This window comes from Dermochelys coriacea, chromosome 1 (assembly GCF_009764565.3).
Source record: "Dermochelys coriacea isolate rDerCor1 chromosome 1, rDerCor1.pri.v4, whole genome shotgun sequence".
NCBI lineage: Eukaryota > Metazoa > Chordata > Testudines > Dermochelyidae > Dermochelys > Dermochelys coriacea.
Window position 1 is genome coordinate 43,439,899 of NC_050068.2, and position 20,946 is coordinate 43,460,844.

The 20,946-nt window shown below is 40.5% G+C and overlaps 1 protein-coding gene across 3 annotated transcripts in view; it reads right to left on the reverse strand.

Annotated features, from left to right (window-relative positions):
- ATP8A2 (ATPase phospholipid transporting 8A2) overlaps positions 1-20,946 on the reverse strand; it is a 663,533-nt gene that overhangs the window by 502,121 nt on the left and 140,466 nt on the right. For all 3 annotated transcript variants that reach the window (XM_038388027.2, XM_043504314.1, XM_038388029.2), the window contains 5 exons: positions 17,249-17,376; positions 16,151-16,228; positions 9,887-9,975; positions 8,512-8,556; positions 3,872-3,947 (listed from right to left, as the gene is read on the reverse strand). In XM_038388027.2, the coding sequence (XP_038243955.1) occupies positions 3,872-3,947; positions 8,512-8,556; positions 9,887-9,975; positions 16,151-16,228; positions 17,249-17,376 (416 nt within the window). The remainder of the gene's footprint in view (positions 1-3,871; positions 3,948-8,511; positions 8,557-9,886; positions 9,976-16,150; positions 16,229-17,248; positions 17,377-20,946) is intronic.

Sequence of the window (20,946 nt, forward strand, 5' to 3'; positions counted from 1 at the left end):
CTTATTTTTCAGTCAGTTTGTTCATAAAGACTTACAAAACATTTTGCAGGGTCACATGACTTGTATTTACTACCCACAAGTAACAGTTCTACCACCAGCACAACTAGTAAAATAATTATCCATTTTAATCCCAGGTGGGCTTGGGTCTCACCATTGCTAAATGTCTTTAAATCAGTGGTTTTCAACCTTTTTTCATTTGCAGACCCCTACAAAATTTAAAATGGAGGTGCGGACCCCTTTGAAAATCTTAGACAGTCTGCAGACCTCCAGGGGTTCACGGACCACAGATTGAAAACCACTGTTCTAAATGCAATATGACAAGAACAAGTATCACTTCTCAAGTCTACCACACCTGTTTTAGGCTCAGTCCTGTGACATGCTGTGCACCCCTGAAACATGAAGTCATTAGGAGTTGAAGGTATTCAGAACCCTTCAAGCACAGACATAGAAATAATTCATATCTGACCTCTCTCAATAGCCAAACAAAACTCATTTTCCTCTAACAGTCATGGTCTGAAGGTCTCACAAACATGGGAGAAGACGATTTGATTAACAAATTGCCAGCCGTTACCGAATATCTGGGTTTTTTTTTTAATTGCACATACCAATGAGAAGGAAGTGGAGCAGGGGTGTGGAGAACCAGATTTTAAAAAAATATATTCTTTTTCCTCCAAAGCCATGGCAATTTCTTTTTGTTTTGTGCTGATGAGTGGGCAAAGTTTGGGCTCAAGCAGTTATTTCCTGAAAAGTGTCACAATCCCCTGAAGCCTCCTACAGACTCTTAAAAACTGCAGTATATCCACACCTGCGTATTTTATTGAGATGCAAGTCTAGCAGTGTAGAAAATGATGCAGTATTTTTTTATGCCTGTGATAAAACAGAACAGAGTCAGGGCACGTGGGCTAGTTCTCAGCTCAGCGTTGTGGGTATTTACTGTGCATGTGTAATGCCGACAGACCACAGTCGTGGGCGGGTGGGATGGGACCTCTGAAGCTTAGTGCATGAGCCTCTACCACAAGAGCTAAAAGCCAACTGGCTGTTAGCTAAGACTATAGAGCAGATTCATTTTATCTCTCTCTCTAAGTGGTCTCGGTGCCACTAAATGAGACAGAACACTACACCCAGAAGGTTTGTGGGTTACACATACACAGCTTTGAAGTTCCATCAATAGATTTTTCCCAGTTTATAAACAGTTTAATATACTCAGGAAACATTCTTTTAAGTCCTTGAAATGCCAGCTACTTCCATTCTAATAAGAACGTAGGGCTTTCTTCCTAAGGATACAGCCTGTATAATCTCCTTGGTGCTGTGGCAAAAAACATCCAATGGAAGCAGCTGCGAAAGACAAATATGAGCATTCTTTCTTCCCTGAAAACCTAATGAAGAGGTCATGAGGATCCATCCATATATGTCAAGTGGCAAATAATTATTTCTCCCAGAAAACTTTCTATGGAATAATATCTCCTTGATTGACAGTCAAAATTGGATTTGTTCATCAGTCAATATTCAGAGTTAACAGTGGACAAAAGAGCTAAGAAATTTAAAGAAGATGCAGGTGGACAACAATATCCCCGGCTGATGGAGAACATTCTCTGGGATATAAGCTAGACTTGCAACCTTGGGCTGGGAAGTCTGTGTGAAATCAAGGGCTATGCTAATGAGTGAGCACGTGTATATTTAGTGTTTGTGAAAAGCAATCACAGATTGCTGTAGAGACCAAGGTCCACAAGTTATGCACAAAACACATACAGCACAGGCAGACAATACAAGCTTCCCCATAATGCTACATCAGTGTTGCTCAGTCCTTAGTTTAAGGGACCACCTCTAAGACTGAGAGAGTAATTCAGTCTCCCCAATCCATCTGAATTGGCCTTTTCTCAGGGACTACTAATGAAGGCACCAATTAGTGTAAATTGTGGCATCCACCGAACGATACATTTCTCATAGACCATCGAGCTGCCATCAGATGTTAACTTGCACTCATTCCAGACTAACACCATGTCTATACTACAAAATTAAGTTGATCTAACTTATATCAGCATACAGCTGCCGCAGTAATTACCTCACCTGTGCGTGGCTACACATTGCTCCCTGTGTCAGCAGTGTGTGTCCTCACCAGGAGCACTTGTATTGACTGTACTGTCACTGTGAGGCACTGTGGAACAGCTCCCGAAAGCCAGTAATTTGGAAATTCAACCTGTGATCAATGGACCCCCTACCATGAAAGTCTTAGACTGAAAACAGACTGAACAGAATTCAGCTATAAATATTGCATGTGTTCAGCACAGCATTTGATGCAGCGTGAGAAAGGGCACTAAACTGTTGGCTTCTATGGTAACAACACTTCTGGGTTTTGACCTGTAGATGGGGGTGTTCACATACTTTTGCTTGATCAGAAGAACTGAATGCCTTTTCTGGGATCTGAAACTTGAAACGATGAAGGGAGCTGTAGCTCACGAAAGCTTGTGCTCAAATAAATTTGTTAGTCTCTAAGGTGCCACAAGTACTCCTTTTCTTTTTAAAATTTTATAGTCATCTTTTGCAGACCCCTTAGACATAATCTTCAAACCCCTCGGGAACAACAGAGGAAAGGTTGGAAACCACTGATCTAATAAATAAAAATCAGAAGAATGTAAAGATATCCAAACTGGGCTGTGGTGATGTGCATGGGACAGGAGCTTTTCTTGATGCAGTTTACTGCAATGCAGGGTCAAGTAAAAGAATAAAATATATTCTGCTGGCTGGACTACCTCTCTGATGAATAGATGGAAACTGAAATCCACAAACATCTGCAGAATCCATGACCTTGAGCAGTACATTATGCCATTGATCATTATTAATTCATTAAGCCTTCAGGCATTCATATTATGTTGTAATTATAGTTCTGAAGTATTAGAAGGTGTAAACAGAAGAGAAAGTCATGCAGTTGTCCTTAAAACTTCTTTTAATACAAAGATTCCTCACCAAATAGTACTTTAAATACTGTACTTTAAATATTGTATAATTACTAATGCTAATCTGACCATTTTTATTTTTTTAAGCTTGGCACCCATTAGTTTACAAAACCAAACTGTGAGTTATGGTGGTAGCAGTCTCTGAGATACTAAAGAGAAAGGTAAAGGCCAACATTTTCAAAAGTGAATTTGGGTCACTCAAAGTGCCAAGTTCCCACCTGAGGAAAAAAGACCCCTTCAAGACACCTCCAGTTGGGCACCCAAATCTGGGCCACCTAAAATCACTAGTCACTTTTAAAAGAAGTCTTAGCCTAAATTCATTTTATTATTAAACTTCCTCTCACGCAGGTCCATATAAGTTAATTTCAGAGACTGCCTTTGGGATAGTGCAGTATTTAGTGAGACCTGCAGAAAGCACCATACTGTCAATATCAAGGACCAATGTTACAAGGATCAATACTTCTTTCAATGGAAGTAAATTGTTTCCATAGCACAATATCTATGGAACATCTCTGAAAAGTCTAGTATTACTGAACCTGTAAAATCTCTCTCTCCGGGTTAGTATTCTTACCATCCCATGTTATAAAACTACAGCTGTTAACAGAAACTAGCTCATACCCATATAAAAGTCACTGTTTGGTCAGAGTTCAACATCAGAGATAGCACTCTCTCCTCTTTTTTACTCTTCCCCTTTAGTTCTCCATTTCTTCTCCCTTCTCATCTCAACTCAATTGCTTTTCTCCCCCACTTCCTTTCTTTAGTGCTTCTATGCACTGTAGAATGCACCAGTAGTAGGTGACATGATCATACACACTTGAGAAAATCTGCCAATGACCTTCCATCCCAGGGAGAGCAAACAGAAAGACCTAGCATATTTTTGAGACATCAGTTAAGTAATATATGAGAACTAGACTTACATGGTCACTTTCAATATTCTGCAACAGCCTTGGGTCATCAAATTCACATGATTCACTGGTAGAAGGAGGTAACTGGCTGTGGAGCAAGAAAAGGGGTAATTATATTTAACACTACAATGGGAACATTTTCTTTTCCATTATTAATATAGACCTTCACAGGAAATATTAAAGGGACAGTATCAACTGAAAAACGAAAATCACATTACTGTCTAAAAACATATTACCTACTATTGTTACACGTAGCACCTAATATTACTGTAAGTGAAAGGGAGAAGCAGGCATTTTCACTCTTTCTCCTGTATAGTCAGTGATTCCTGTTTGTGGGTCTTTTACTCATCAACAGAAGAAAGAAAAATGCTTTAAAAAACAGAAAAACTGTGGTTGTAAAACCATAGGAATTGGTTGGAAACCCAGGGCAGGTGTAGTATCAAATATTACTTTTAAATATGTTTGAGATTACTAGATTTTGTTTGAAATAGACTAAATTTAAAGTTGACTGTGTTCCTTTGAATTAGGTTTCTCTGTTTAATTTAAAAGTTTTGATTTTGACCATCTCAAAATTTATCATTTCTGTCTCTCAATCTCTACTCCTCTCCATCTAACTTTCCTACAAACAAACAGTCTCTTTTGGGATCTTTCATATCAATAAAACCTGCCTGAACTTTTCAAGTTGTCCTGTAGGCTCATGCTTATGCAAGTGAATGATGCTAACATAGTATAGCACTGCCTAGCACATTCTCAATAAAGAATCCTCCATGGTACTGTAAAGCAGAGGCTGGGAAGCACTGTGTTGAGTCAAGAAGCAGCATTCCCCCCTCTCTTGTAGGTAACACTGTGTCATGTGTACTACAGTAGCACCAAGAGAGGTCACATCAGAGAGATGGAAGGGAGCAATTGCAGTGGGGAGTGGAGAAAAGAAGTGCAAAAAGGTGGTGGAAGGGAAAAAACTTTTAGAGAAAGGGGAAAAAAAGAGGAAAAGATGCAAGAGGAAGGTAGGAAGGAAGAGCAGAGGAAAAGGAGACCACGAGGGAGGGGGAAAGAAAACACAAGGAAAGAAATAGGTTGTGGGCAAGGAGAAGAGAAAGATGGTGGAATAATGATGGCAAAGAAATGCACAGAGGAGGAAACGGAAGAAAAAACAGAAGAAGGAGAGACAGAAAATCCACCCCACCAAAAGTAGCACCTCATGTCAGTTAGACAGGAAGAGCTTCTTCCTTCTTAGAGGGCACTTCAGGACCTGGGAAGAGGCAGGATTAATAGGGAAGCCACACTCACTTAGCCAAAGGTAAGAAAAATGAAATTAAAATGAAACAAAAACACCGGTAAGGACAGAGGGAAGAGGCTCAACATTTTTGGCAGAAAGGGAATTGCATCCAGTTTTCAACTGTTTCCTGGGCCAGAAACTCCAACGCACACCTTCCTCATCGCTAACCTGTATTTGTCATTCACAGCCAGTTCACATCCTTTCTCTGCCATCTCTTCTTTCTTGCCTCATTTCAATCTGAATCAGTTACAGTGGCAGTGACAGTTCTTGCCTAAAGCTCCCTGCCAGGGTTTCGCCATGAGACCCCTCTGGAGGCCTCCTATTTTTAAAAATTTTTCTATTTAAAAAACTGTTTTAAACAAAAGATGCCCTCATGTCAGCTGCCTAGATATTTCCATTCAGAAGGTTCTTGATCAGATTGCAAGTTAACTTTAGAACATAAGAACAGCCATAGTGGGTCAGACCAAAGGTCCATTTAGCCCAGTATCCTGTCTTCCGACAGTGGCCAATGCCAGGTGCCCCAGAAAGGATGAAGAGAACAGGTAATCATCAAATGTCACACATTCCCAGGCTCTGGCTAACAGAGGCTAGGGACACTATCCCTGCCCATCCTGGCTAATAGCTATTGATGGCTCTATCCTCCATGAATTTATCTAGGTTTTTTAACCCTGTTATAGTCTTGGCCTACAAAACATCCTCTGACAAAGAGTTCCACAGGTTGACTGTGCGTTGTGTGAAGAAATACTTCCTTTTGTTTGTTTTAAACCTGCTGCCTATTAATTTCATTTGGTGACCCCTAGTTCTTGTATTATGAGAAGGAGTAAATAACACGTCCTTATTTACTTTCTTCACATCAGTCATGATTTTATAGACCTTTATCATATCTCTCCTCATACAACAGCTGTTCCATACTCCTAATTGTTTTTGTCACGTCTTTTCTGAACCTTTTCCAATTCCAATATATCTTTTTTGAGATGGGGAAACCACATCTGCACACAGTATTCAAAATGTGGGAAAACCATGGATTTATATTGAGGCAATATGATATTTTCTGTCTTATTATCTATCCCTTTCTTAATGATTCCGAACATTCTGTTAGCTTTTTTGACTGCTGCTGCACACTGAGTGGATGTTTTCAGAGAACTATCTACAGTGACTCCACGATCTCTCTCTTGAGTGGTAAAAGCTAATTTAGACTCTATCAATTTATACGTATAGTTGGGATTATGTTTTCCAAAGTGCATTACTTTGCATTTATCAACATTTAATTTCATCTGCCATTTTGTTGCCCAGTCACCCAGTTTTGTTAGATCCCTTTGTAGCTCTTTGCAGTCTGCTTTGGACTTAACTACCTTGAGTAGTTTTGTATCATCAGCAAATTTTGCCACCTCATTATTTACCCCTTTTTTCAGGATCATTTATGAATATGTTGAACGGTACTAGTCCCAGTATAGACCCCAGGGGACATCATTATTTACCTCTCTCCATTCTGAAAACTGACTGTTTATTCCCATCCTTTATTTCCTACCCTTTAACCAGTTACCGATTCACAAGAGGACCTTCCCTTTTATCCCATGACAGCTTACTTTGCTGAGGAGCCTTTGGTGAGGGACCTTCTCAAAGGCTTTTTGAAAAGAATTCTAGTAGACTGGTGAAGCATGATTTCTCTTTACAAAAACCACGTTGATTCTTCCCCAACAAATTATGTTCATCTATGTGTCTGACAATTCTGTTCTTTACTATTCTGTTCTTTACAGAACAAGAAGCAATGGTCTCAAATTGCAGTGGGGGAGGTTTAGGTTGGATATTAGGAAAAACAATTTCACTAGGAGAGTGGTGAAGCACCCGAATGGGTTATCCAGGGAGGTGGCGGAATCTCCTTCCTTAGAGGTTTTGAAGGCTCAGCTTGACAAAGCCCTGGCTGGGATGATTTAGTTGGGGTTGGTCCTGCTTTGAGCAGGGGGTTGGACTAGATGACCTCCTGAGGTCTCTTCCAGCCCTAATCTTCTATGATTCTATAGTTTCAACCAGTTTGCCCGGAACTGAAGTCAGGCTTACTGGCCTGTAATTGCAGGATCACCTCTGGAGCCCTTTTTAAAAATTGGCATCACATTAGCTATCGTCCAGTCATTTGGTACAGAAGATGATTTAAATGATAGGTTACAAACCACAGTTAGCAATTCTGCAATTTCACATTTGACTTCCTTCAGAACTCTTGGGTGAATACCATCTGGTCCTGGGGATTTATTACCGTTTAATACAACAGTTCTCAAACTTTAGCAACCCGAGGACCTCCATTTTGATTAAAAATTTTTTGCCCCAACCCCTCTGCTCAGCCCCAGTCCCCACCATCATTCCACTCCTTCCCCAAAGCCCCACCCCGACGCTCCTCTTCCTGCCCCCGCTCCACTGCTACCGCTTTCCGCCCCCTCCCCGGAACGTGCCCTGTCCCAACTCCTCCCCCTCCCTCCCAGTGCCTTCTGCAAGCCGGATAACAGATGTTCCTGACCTGCAGGAGGTGCTGGGAGGGAGGGGGGAAGAGTTCAGGCACGGAGAGGGAAGTGGAGTTGATCAGCGGGGCCCGCGGACCTCCTGGAGTACCCTTGCAGACCCCAGTTTGAGAAATGCTAGTTTAATACATATTTAATATATACATAGTTACATATTTATTATCATTTATAATATATGTGTCCATCACAGAGCTTTGGGGGCCATTCAGAAATTTAAAAACACAATTAGTTTGGAAACACATCAGCTACAACAACCTGAAGTGTAAGCATTCCCCTAAATTAGCAGCACAAACTCTAAATCAAGACTCTTTCCTACTCAGGTAGAGACCTGGAACAAAATGAGTGTTTTGTACCATGCTCTGAAGGAAAAGCTCTTTCCCCCTAGTTTGTGATCCCTCTTGCCAGTTATTTAAACCATATTCACATACCACATTTTATAACAAAAGTCTCCTCTCCCTTACTCCCTCTGCAATCAGTAAATTTAAGCCTCTGGGCAAGATTCACTACTCCTGCACCTATGGAGGCAGCTGTACTATAAGGAAGCTTCACTCCAACTGTGGCTGTGGCTGAGTTAATATCTCCCACCCAGTTTGATCCACTCACTCCTATGTTAGTCCTACCCAGTTTGGGGGCTCTACTGACTGGCCTCAGCGCCTCAGGCAAAATCTAAGTTTCACCTCGGCACCCTAACTGTAAGTGGGGCAGCCATGTGGGGCAGACAATTTAGAAGTGACTATATCCCTTGGGCTTTTCCATTCTAGCTCTAAAATTTGGACAAACAATAATCTTTTATTTATATGTGTTAGATATGTGTTAGCTGTCTTCCTTTGTATAGTCCCAAACTAGTTCCAGTCAATGATTATTACCTGAAGTCTTCTGATGAACGTTCTCTTTCCAACTCTGGAAAGTGACTAAAAGAAGGAAAAAATGTATAATTATTGGCTAGTTTGATAAAAGAAAGGGAGTACATGACAACATAGAGCTAAGTGGTTAAAAAAAAAATCAGGTTTGAAACACTAATACCTTGGAAACTTTTATCAAATTGTAGCATAGATTTAAACTTCCTCCTTCCAAAGACTTAAATTAAATACCATGTAACATGCCCTGAAAGGCTATTTTGGATGGGACCTTAAATACTGATGACACTTTCTGCTTTCCATCAACATTAATGGATAGATTTTTAAGGAATCAGAATGCTAGGGACATGCCCCAAAATACACTAATAACAGTAGGTGTAATTTGTACAAGCAGTTACCAGGACAACATGTGCAAATGGCCAGATAGGCAATTGATTTCAAATGGGACAATTCATATACCTTCACAAGAGCTTTACAAACTGGCAGACCACATAAAGTATAACCAGTTTTTTAGGAGAGGCAAAAGAGAAGAAATTAAAGACATATAGACTTTATGTTACAAAAACTTGACCACAGAAGATTCCATACTGGGGATTATGCACCCCTGCACAGGTTCCCAGGAGCTAGAAACCAAATTGATTCTTTGTATTAAAAATAAATAAACCCAACAATTTGAAGCAGAATGCATAAAAATGAGAAGTAGTTGCCCTTTCTGGGGGAGTGTTACCAGACAAAAGAATAAAGAATTAGTCACTAAATATGAATGATGGGCTAAATCCCAGTTCAGCTGAAGTCAATGATTTTATTTGGATAAGGTCTGGACCCAACATTGGGTTCCCCTAAGAAAAACCCTATTATGAAAGGCCTGAAACTCATTTAGAACCACTTGTTTCATTCTAACCAGTTAGGTAAGAGGAAGAGGAGAACATCTTATTCAAAAAAAAGAAAAGGAGTACTTGTGGCACCTTAGAGACTAACAAATTTATTAGAGCATAAGCTTTCGTGAGCTACAGCTCACTTCATCGGATGCATCCGATGAAGTGAGCTGTAGCTCACGAAAGCTTATGCTCTAATAAATTTGTTAGTCTCTAAGGTGCCACAAGTACTCCTTTTCTTTTGTGAATACAGACTAACACGGCTGCTACTCTGAAACCTGATCTTATTCAAACAAACCCTTCCACCATCACATTTAAATTATTTCAACCTTTGCATTCCATAATTCACACTGCAGGAGAAACTAACAATTTATTTTATGGGCACAGAAATGAATTTCTGTTAATACAACCACACAGTTAAACTTAATTTTGTTACAGAACAGAATACCAATTTGCGGAATTAATAAAATTAATTATTAAGCTATGGAGTTTATAGAAATAGTACCTACCCGTATGTCACTCCAGCAATACTACATTTCTTGAAGTTCATAATATTGCATGTTAGCGTGCCTGTTTTATCAGAAAACAGGTATTTTACCTAGAATACAAATGAAACAATTGTAGCACGTTCACAGGATTAACTTGCATAGAAGAACAGTCCAAACAAAAGGAAATATACATTAAATCAGAAAAAAAAAATCACAAGGAAGTATGCATGTTTAGGAAATACAGCAGTACAGGTCAATGCAAACTTGCTGCAGTTTGTCAGAGATGATTAGTTCTATCTTACAAAAGCTACAGGCAAATTCCCAGGAAAAATATTTAAAATAAGAGTTAATATTGGTAATATATTTCCTCTAAAAACAAGTAAGGATCAGATCCTGAGCGAGTATATTGTCAGAGCTTCACTATAATCAGTGGAGCTATGCTGATTTACACCAGCTGAAGATATAGTGCCAGAAGTTTAAATGAACAAAATGCTAAAAAAGTGTTTGTAAATTCTCAGTTAAGGATCCAACACCAATTTTAATTCAAAAAAATTCTGTATGAGGTCCTGTGAACTGAAAATCCATTCATCACTTACAGGCTGGAGACCAGTACCTCCTCACATTCATGTTATGAATCAGAGACCACGATGTCCCATTGCTCATTTTCCATATATCTGACAGGGAGGAGGAGGTGATCTGGGGCAGGGGAATGTGAAGGGGGCAGCCCGCGCAGCAGCAGGTAACCCGGGGGGCGCGCAGGGGAACCCCGCCCCAGCTCACCTCTGCCACCCTCGGCCTGAGCAGGAAGCCGCCGCCTGCTTCTCAGCCCTCCCCGTCTTCCCGCCAAACAGCTGATTCGTGGGAACCTGGGGGCGGGGGGCATGGAGAAGCAGAGTGGGGCAGTGCATTCAGGGGAGGAGGCGGAGTGGAGGTGAGGTGAGCTGGGGCCGGGCGCAGGGCAGGGAGCTGCTGGTGCATGCTCTGCACCCACCAAATTTTCCTGTGGATGCTCCAGCCCTGGAGCACCCAGGAAGTTGGCACCTAAGGTGCCACTTTTGATGTGATCAGTGGGGAAGTGGCCGCTCCCCCGGCTCCCCCCCAGCTACGCTCCCCCACCCCTAGGAGCCAGAGGGACCTCCCAGATGCTTCCTGGGAACTGCCCCAGGTAAGCACCTCCGGGACTCCCCACCTCACCCCCCGGCAGGTGCCTCTGGCTCTTAGGGGTGGGGTCGGCACCCACTATGGTGGCCCACGAGACCCTCCTGCCTGGTTCTGGGGGCAGTCAGGGGACGGGGAAGGGGATGGATGAGGCAGGATTCCCAGGGGGCGGGGGTGGGGAACCCACTCGTGGGGTGAGGAGGGAACCCGTTGTTAAGATTTTGGCAACTCATCACTGCCTCTACACCTTTATAATAAAGGATATTAATTCCCCTGTACCAGCTATAAGCTGAAAGGATCATACCTTCAAACAATAAAAGTCTTATGCTCTTGTGACTCACACATTCAACAGGAGTACTTGTGGCACCTTAGAGACTAACAAATTTATTTGAGCATAAGCTGCATCCGATGAAGTGAGCTGTAGCTCACAAAAGCTTATGTTCAAATAAATTTGTTAGTCTCTAAGGTGCCACAAGTACTCCTTTTCTTTTTTGCAAATACAGACTAACACGGCTGCTACTCTGAAACACATTCAACAAGGCAAACTTAAGTTTCTTTCATAGGAACTTGGCGCTGGATCCTTAACAGAATTTCCAGATTTTAGAACATGTCCTTATTATGTTATTTTAATTTTCCTATGAATCTGGTTTTAAGAAAGATCTTTTCTCAGCCTTAACTCTATTTTAGCAGTGCTTTTGTACTAGGATTTCCTTAGGTTTATTTAAAAGTAATGTACCAATCCTTTTATACTTATCTTCATGAGGCCTCAAAAGGGGCCTCTAGAATAGACCTGGGCTAATAATGAAAATATATTCATTGTATTAATAAAATTTCATATAATTTATATTTCTTGACTATTCAAGAATTACCATGAAATACATTAAAAATTATTCCACAAATATTACCTGATCAGCCCTAGTTATATGGTGAGCAGTTACAACTTGTACCTTATGTAACCCACTTTGGCTTTGCACAACTTAACTGGTAAAGTAAACTTTAGAAAGTAGAGTCAGTCCATTGCACACATTTTTATGGAGTCCTACTATGGAAGACACATTTGTAGATAAATCGAACTGTTGATTTAAACAAATTATAAAAATGTCCCTCAGAAGAAAAAAGCATTTCATAGAAATGAAGGGCCGGAAGAGACCACAACAAGTCAGGTAGTCCATTCTCCCACACTAAGGCAGGATTAAGTATCCCTGACAGGTGTTTGTCTAACCTGTTATTAAAAATTTCCAGTGACTGCAATTCCACAACCTACCTACATACTCTGGTCATTTTTCGAAGATTCACAACTCAAAATTAACTTGTTCTATCAGCTAAACATGAAGGCCTACCTTTTCAAACATGACTAGTGATTTTGGGTGCCTCAACTTTTGAGTGCCCAACTTGAGTTAGCTAATGGGGGCTTAAATTCAGAGAACAGATATTCAAAGCCTCCTGTAAACTGGTGTCTCGAATTCATATATCTCAGAGTGAGTAGCCAAAAGTTGAGACACTCAAAGTTTTATGTCAAAGAGGTTGCCTAAAACTGGGCTTAAAATGGAAACTGTCTTCCAACCCAGTGTGACTCCTAATATATTCAGCACTGATTATCATTTTAGACAGAGGGACTTTTATGATCCAGCTATCAAATTGAAAATACAAAAAACCCAAGACAAGTTACCTAATTACCTCAAGCAAATGATAATAAAATCAAGGACTGATGGATACATTAAGATATATGTAAATTAGATGCATGCTAGCCTAATTAAACTGTATGTTTCATTAAGAGATATGAAAGCCCTGAGGATCCAAAGGATTCCAGATTAAAATTAGAATTTCCACTGTTCAAATTGTTGGCCTGGGGGAAAGACCAGTCTTACTCTAAGAAGTCAAAACAGGGTCAACCACCCTGTTAAAAACTGTACTTTCAGTAAATCTGTTATGCACAAGCCTAGACCTCTGCTGGGAAAGGGCTTTAAATAAAAAGGTCCATTATAAATTTTCAGTGTAAAGATTTGGCATATTAAAAAGTTAAATAATAATGAATATACATATCTAACAGTGATAAACATTTTTGAATGTTACAACAGAAATTCTGCCTGTAAGGTCTCCACATTTTCTGGAATTTTATTTTGGGAAAGTTGATTGGGAAGTTCCTTAACTTTGAAAAATTTTCTATTTGTTATTCAGAATTGTACAGAAAAGTTCTGAGCGACCACACATATTTTATACATTAACTAGAATAGGTTGAGACATTATTATCACTAATTATTTGTATTAGCATAGTCATGAACCAAGACCTCAATGTGCTAGCTCATGTACAAACACAACAAAACAGATGGTCCCTGCCTCGATGGACTTACAATAAATGCTCTTGTAAGAATGCAAGTGTCATGACTCCACAGGTTTCAGACCTGGGCCAGCAAGGTTCATGAAAGCAGCTTCATGCCAGCTCCTCACTTGGCAGTTACTGGCAACAGCTTACCTGAGATCCATGAAGCCCGGCCCCAGTGGGAGGTGCCATCCCTGAGGCCAGATTGGTGAAGTCCCAGAGCAGCTGATTGGCCTACTGTCCCTACTTAAGCCAACAGCAGGACCAGGAAGCCATCTGAACAAGTGGGCTCTACCCTGCTTTAGACGATGGCCTTGTGCTTCCTGCTACCAGCTCCTACTACCTGCTCATGCTTCCCTGGCTTGATCCCTTGGCATTCTGACCTGCCTTTACTCAGGGCATCTGACTTGTGGTTTCTGACTTTTAGTTTGTTTTCTACCTCTCACCCACTGGTATCCTGACTTGACCTGTCTCTTGTTCTGATCGCCAGTTTCTCTCCTGCTTCTGACCTCCCAGTATTCCAAACCAATTGATTCTTGACTCCTGTCTCATGACCGTGGACTCGGGCTCCTACTATTAGATTCGGCTGCCTTCGGCCTAACCGTGACTGTGACTTGCTCTTCATCCAGTTCAGGAATGACTGAATTGGATGAGGAGAGACTCACTAATGTCTTTCTATTTTCCTTGTTGCACAATAAAGAGTACAACATTTGCACCTGGTCTTATAGGAAGTTAGAAGGCACAGCTAGGATTTAATGAACAATTTAATTAGAGATCCAGAGTGCTGAATTAGAATGAAAGCTTTGGAATAAAATCATGCATCTACTGACCTGAGATAAAAGGTCACCACCTTTCTAAAAAGGTATGCTGTTTTTCAACTGCAAGTTATGGTGCTTGATGCAGGAATTACTGGCTGAAATTCTATGTCTGTGTTATATAGGAGGTGGGACTAAGATGAGTATAATGGTTCCTTCTGGCATTAAAATCTATGAATCTCTCATCTCTAACAAATACTCTGCAAAGAGGTCAGTGAGGGAAGAAACAGCCCTTCCCCCAACCTGGTTTCCAAAATTGAGAGCTGTTAACCACACTCACCAGAGTTCAATATCTCATATCTCAATAGATAGAATGCAGTCCGTGTGTCTGTAGGACAGTGAGGGCACATGGACAAGCCTGCAGCCTCGGAGTAGATTTATGATGTTCTAAAACAGACCTTAATAAAAACTGAGGCAACACTTTAGACCAAACTATGCCCTCAAATATACTCCAGCAGCTCCTACAGAAATTAACAGGAAGAACACTGACTGAATGCACCCCTGTATTAAAACCCTTCACACTACTGTAACAATCTTTGTACAAAATATGCCTTGTGATGTATTATTTGAAAGCTAATAACTTGCTGATCAATAATATCATGGTGAAATGTGGGTAGCAACACTATATGTAAAGTTATGAAGATATGCTGAAATGATGATGGAAATGTGTTTATCAGACACATCTGGGGAAGGGGTAAGCCTGTTTATCAAAGACAAAGGACAAGCTGACACCTCTAGCCAGGTGTCATCAAAGTTAATTAATCAAGTGGCCATTCTTTGGCAACGAAGGCAGGCAGGGACAGATCTATCTGCATATTAACAAACAAAAACATGGAACCTCTTTCACCACCAGACTCCATGTCTCCATCCTCAGAGTGGGAAGGAACTTTATCTAGGGGTAGCCATCAGGAAAATGCATTTCAAATAGTGACTGGACTATAAAAGTGAGGGCCAAAAGCACTCCGGGTATTATCTCTTTTATATCTCTCTTTCTCTCTTTCACCCAAGATGACAAAAGCACCAGCTTTTGATTTTGGGAAGGACCCTAACATGAAAATTTGGCAAGCAATGTTGCTGGGAACACGTGGTACAGATTTTACCTAGAACCAAGTCTAGCTCGGTAAGTTTTAGTTACTAGAAAGTATTTTATCTTTATTTCTCTGGTAACCATTTCTGACTTTACTGCCTTGTTCTTGTACTCACTTAAAACCTATCTCTTTGTAGTTAAATAAACTTGTTTTAATCAAAAATAATCCAGTGTTGTGTTTAAACTGAATGATTTGGGTAACTCCAGTTAAAAAGCAAACTGTTGAATATTGACCCCTGGCAAGGGAAACAGACCTCTAATATCTGTATTGTCCAGGAGCGGGCTGGACAGTGCAGAACACACGTTTTTAGAAAAATTCAGGGCAGGATGTGTTGGGGGTCACCCTGAAAGTGGTAATCAAGGCTAGTGGAAGCCATGTGTGAATGGAGTGTTGCTAGGAAGCTGCAGCTATACACAGATACTCAGGGGGTGACCTGCATGCTGTTTGGCTGGTTCTGAAGGGCCCAGGTTGGGAGTTACAGCAGCAAAGAATTGGGAGCACCCAAGCTTTCAGGGCAAGTGGTGACACAGCCCTTAACTGGTCTGAACTACACCTCAGAATTTGACAACATACACATTCCAGGGCAGAATCTGGCCCCTTAGAGGAGGAAAGATGGTCTTTTGGTTCAGGCACTGAACTGGGACGCAGGAGATTTGGGTTCAAATCGTCTATGTCAGAGTCAGGAATTAAGTGACCTTGGACAAATCACTTAATCTTGCTGTACAGCTCTATTATCTACCTGTAAAATAGAGCTTCCCTATCTCAGGGTCAGATATTACATTGAGGTGGACCAGAGAAAAGCCTGTAATTATTATAAGAATATCATTGCCTTTCTATGGTACCTTTTCATGCGCTTCTCCTAAGTTATAGGACAAGTATGGTATTCCCAATGAGGTTCTCTCACCTGCCCAAGCTCCTCATTAAGGTTTGATGTTCTGGCCATTGCAGGTGTATCTGTTTCTTGATAATACATATCTATGTCCTGAAAGAAAAGTGAAAACAGATACATAGTTTAATCAACTTAGAAGTCCTCACTTCTAAACAGAAAAACTGCTCACCTATACTACAACCAGTTCTGTTTATATCATTGCATTTAATTGGAATACATTGCAAAAATAGTTACTGCATGTGCCAGTAATCTGAGAAGCAATTTTCCAGATGACTCAGCTTGGAAATGATTCAGTTATACTCACATAAAAATCGCATAGGCAAAATAAATGTATCTTTTTTTAGAGGTCTTCTTCTACAGCCTCGTTGAAGCCCTGAGGTTGTACACATGCACACACCCAGTCAGATGCACATGATACATTTTCTACAACTTCCACCCTCCAGGCACATCACAGACATCATCTTTATGCCCCAGGGGACTGAGTGGGAATCCGTATGAAAACTACCACTTCAGTTCCTTACCTGACCAGAGAAGTCACTATTTAGTGACATGAGCCACTCCCCACCTGCACTCTGTGGACAAACATTGCAGCTCAAGCATCACCAGAGTGAAAGTGACCTGACCATTTTTACTTTCACAGTGGCCCCCAGGGTTCTGAATAGGATAACTGAAAAAATGACAAGATACTGATCATTTTTCACTATGCTGAATCTTAGGAAACCTATGAGTTGCAGAAAAGTCACTACAGTGGTTTGCAAAAAGGCTCAGGAAGATGACACTACCTGTTCACACTCATTTCATGTTCAGAAGGCTTTCCTAGCTACCAAAAGTGCTAAAAGCTATTCTTTTTTTCTAATGGAAGCTTAGAAACTGCAGAAGTTGATGGCACTCATGCAGGAAACCTTTCTACAGGCAAGTGGTGTTTTCAAGCCCTGGTGGCATGGATCAGTAAACTAGCATTGACCAGATTCACTGAACTATTAATTGGTCTTGCAAAGGCAAAAGCTAAAGAGACACTGACAAAAAGGTGACAAATTTAATTTTAAGGTTTTTACACCAATGCGACATTTAAAACCACAATTTATTAACCAACTTTTTGTTCTTGCTACTTACCCAGTTTATAAAAAGAGCCTGAGTAAACTTGACGACTTCCAGGGTCACCAGGAGACTGATGGGAATGAGGTTGTTGTACAAGATTATGAATGTTAGAAGATTGTATCCAAAATTAACATAGAGCTCTTCTGTGAACCGAAAGGTATAGGGTAAGGTCACTAACAAGGCATGTGTTCGTATTCAATCAAGCATGCATTTTTACAGTGTTCATACTGTGGAGAGTTCCCATTTAAAACCAAAGGCATAAACAGATGAACATCTATTTTCTCCATGAAACAGACCTTTTCAATTTATTGAATTTATTCAATTTACTGAAAAGGTCTATATTGTGTCTACCCTTATGTGGGTAGGTGAGGGCTCAAAGCCTTCCTCCTTGTGCCCCTACACAGGAGACAAGCAAAATCTTGCTTCTTGCTTTCATAGCACACAAGGTTCCAGTGCAGAAAGCAATGCCAGCATCGGGTAGGGCAAAACTAAATCAAGGTCATGGCCCTGCCCCACTCCACTCCTGCCAGCATGCTTTGTTCTGTTGAAGGTTGTAGACTATGCTGTTTGTGTACATGCCTGGATACCGTGGTCCTTATCCTGATCTCACTTACACCAGTACAAATTCAGAACAAACTCCAGTTAACTTTCTGCAAAACAATGTAAAAAATGGTGCAATGCAGATCAGAATCAAGCCCATTATGACTGCCTCAGATGCAATGCCCCAGGAGCTGTCATGGTGCACATAACTTCTTTATCCTGGTTCCCCTCCCATAACAAGTGCTTAGACAGCATGGTGTAAGAACCTGAATAGAATAAAACAGAACTGAAAAGTGAAAATCTCACCCAATGTGTTGTTTTTAAAGATGGTAAACAAAAGAAGACTTTTTACCTAAAAAAAAGGCAGAGCCACCGCCAGCAGCAGCGCAGAATTAAGGTGGCAACACCATACCATGCCATGCTTACTTCTGCACTGCTGTCTTCAGAGCTGCGTGGCTGGAGAGCGGTGGCTGCTGACTGAGGGCCCAGCTCTGCAGGCAGAAGCACAGAAGTAAGGGTGGCAATACCAAATCATGCCCGCATCCTCATTTCTGTGCTGGTGCTGGCGGTGGCTCTGCCTTCAGAGCTGGGCTCCTGGCCAGCAGCCGCCACTCTCCAGATGCCCAGCTCTAAGGGCAGCACTGCCACCAGCAGCAATGCAGAAGTAAGGCTAACAGTACCGCAACCCATCCTACAATAACCTTGTGACCCCACTCACCTCCTCCAACTCCTTTTTGGGTCAGGACCCCTACAATGACAACACCTTGAAATTTCAGATTTAAATAGCTGAAATCATGAAATTTACAATTTTTAAAATCCTGTGGCCGTGAAATTTACCAAAATGGACTGTGAATTTGGCAGGGCCCTACACATATTACATCCAAATTCATAAAAAGGGAAAGGCTAGCTATGCTACATGCACACTGTGTGAAACATGAGATTTAGATTTGTGAGTAACTGAGTTTATTTTCAGTTCTGTAAGCAGGTTACTAGAAGTGCAATATTCCATATTACAGTCCAAAGGGATCTGGTAATCCTGTATACACGCCATCTGTCCCCACTGAAGAGCTACAGATATTGTGTTTCTAGCAGCACATTTTCACTCTGAATCTCCAAAAAGCTGGTTTTGTTCCATATATGTTAATAGAGTTAGAAGGTGTGTCCCAATGATTTTCACCAAACATCTGTATTTATAGCTTCCAGTGTTGGCAAGTTCAGTAAACTATTAACTCCGGTGAGAATTGAAAAAAGATCACAATCAAAGAGTTGTGTAATTAAAACTAAATAAGATATCCAAATAAAATTGTTTGTTTTACCAGCAGTGAATATGCCAGATAAATTGCCCAAATAAATGCACAGAAGTAACCAGTACAACTGAGCATAAGAAAAACAGTCATTTAAAAGTATAGGAACTGAAGAATCCAGGCAAATTAATCTGGGAGAAAACTGAAAAGGCAGAGGTGAGAGCCAGAGATGAACACCCCTGAATGTTCAGAAGTTTTGAAATCTAGTTTAAATCTAAATTTTTAAATGGCTCGATATTTATGACATGCTAAACCAAAATCTGGGTCCAAACACTTCTGAATTTGGGAGTGTTTAAAATCCAGATCTGGAGAAGAATTTTCTGCAGCTTGGATCAGTCTCTAAGTAAAACCAAGAGGCAAACTTAATGGGCAAAGAAGTTTTTTTCTACCCAGACATTTGTGAGAATTAGGCACTCTGGTTAGGCACCCAGGTTTGAAGTTTTGATTCTGAAAGAATAAAGTATACTCCCCTTTTCTGACAATAAAAAAGAATGACCAGTTCTGTGTGTGTAACTCATAAGACTGCTTTGAAAATGCATCTCCCTAGGTGAGACCATATTTGTGGGCCAGTTGACTTCAGTTATACCTGTTTTTCAGGAATGATACTACATTGATTTCAGCAAAGTTCTTCTCAATTTACACCAGTTTGTGAGATCAGTCCCTATAACTTTTGAGTACTTTCCATTACAAATCATATTCCATTTGTTTCTCTTCATCACTGCTTCCTTCAGTCATTTACATATCTTGTGTTTCATATTTTTCCTGTATAGAATTTTTATTTTTATTAGAATCTGGCAACATTATTTTTGAGAAAACAATCTCTAGTAGCAGTAACAATGATTAAGATGGAAAGACCATGATTGCCATAAACTGAAGACAAAGCTCGTTCAATGAAGAATGTGTCTTAAGATCTATGAGACTAACAAATTTATTAGAGCATAAGCTTTCGTGAGCTACAGCTCACTTCATCAGATGCATCCAGTGAGCTGTAGCTCACGAAAGCTTATGCTCTAATAAATTTGTTAGTTTCTAAGGTGCCACAAGTACTCCTTTTCTTTTTGCAAATACAGACTAACACAGCTGCTACTCTGAAATCTTAAGATCTATATACCCTGCCATCAATGCTACTCCACTCCTCCTCAAAGATTGGATCTTTTTCAGTAAAGGTACCATAATTGCAGTTCATCTGAAACAGATGACAGCTCAGCCGTTGCTAGCGGTTTTACCACTACCAGTGAAAGATTTACACAATTCCAGTGACATTTATTTATTTAGGTCTGCATCCCAAGATAGTGTCAGTAACACAACAGCCAATGTCTGACACATTTTGTAGCTGACTGTAATATAAATTGAAATGCCAAAAATCTCTCTCCTGCAGAATGACTTATATTCTATCTTGAAGTGTTTTCACAATATCCATATCTTTGTATTACTATTTAATCTCATAAGTAAATAGAGGTAGCAAAAAGGAAGAAAAATTGAGTCCTTAAATAAAACACACACACTATACAGGATCAGAGATTTGCAATTGCAAAATTACCCTGTCTGTTGTAAGCTAGAACAGCCTGGTCCAGCAAATACAAAGACAGCAATAATTCTTAGTGTGGGAACATTAATCTTCAGGATATCCATATAGGGGAGATCATCTCCTCCAATTTATAGATGGGCTAACTAAAATGCAGAGGGACAGATCCTCAGTTGACATAAATCAGCATTAAAAAAAAAGTCAGTGGAGTTATGACACTTTACACCAGCATAGGATCTGGTGAAAAGAGGTTATGGCTGAAGTATGTAGACAAAAGGATTGAGAGACAGAGAGGAGGCTGATACCACAAATCCTGTATCCAATTCAGTAAGTTACACTGCCCC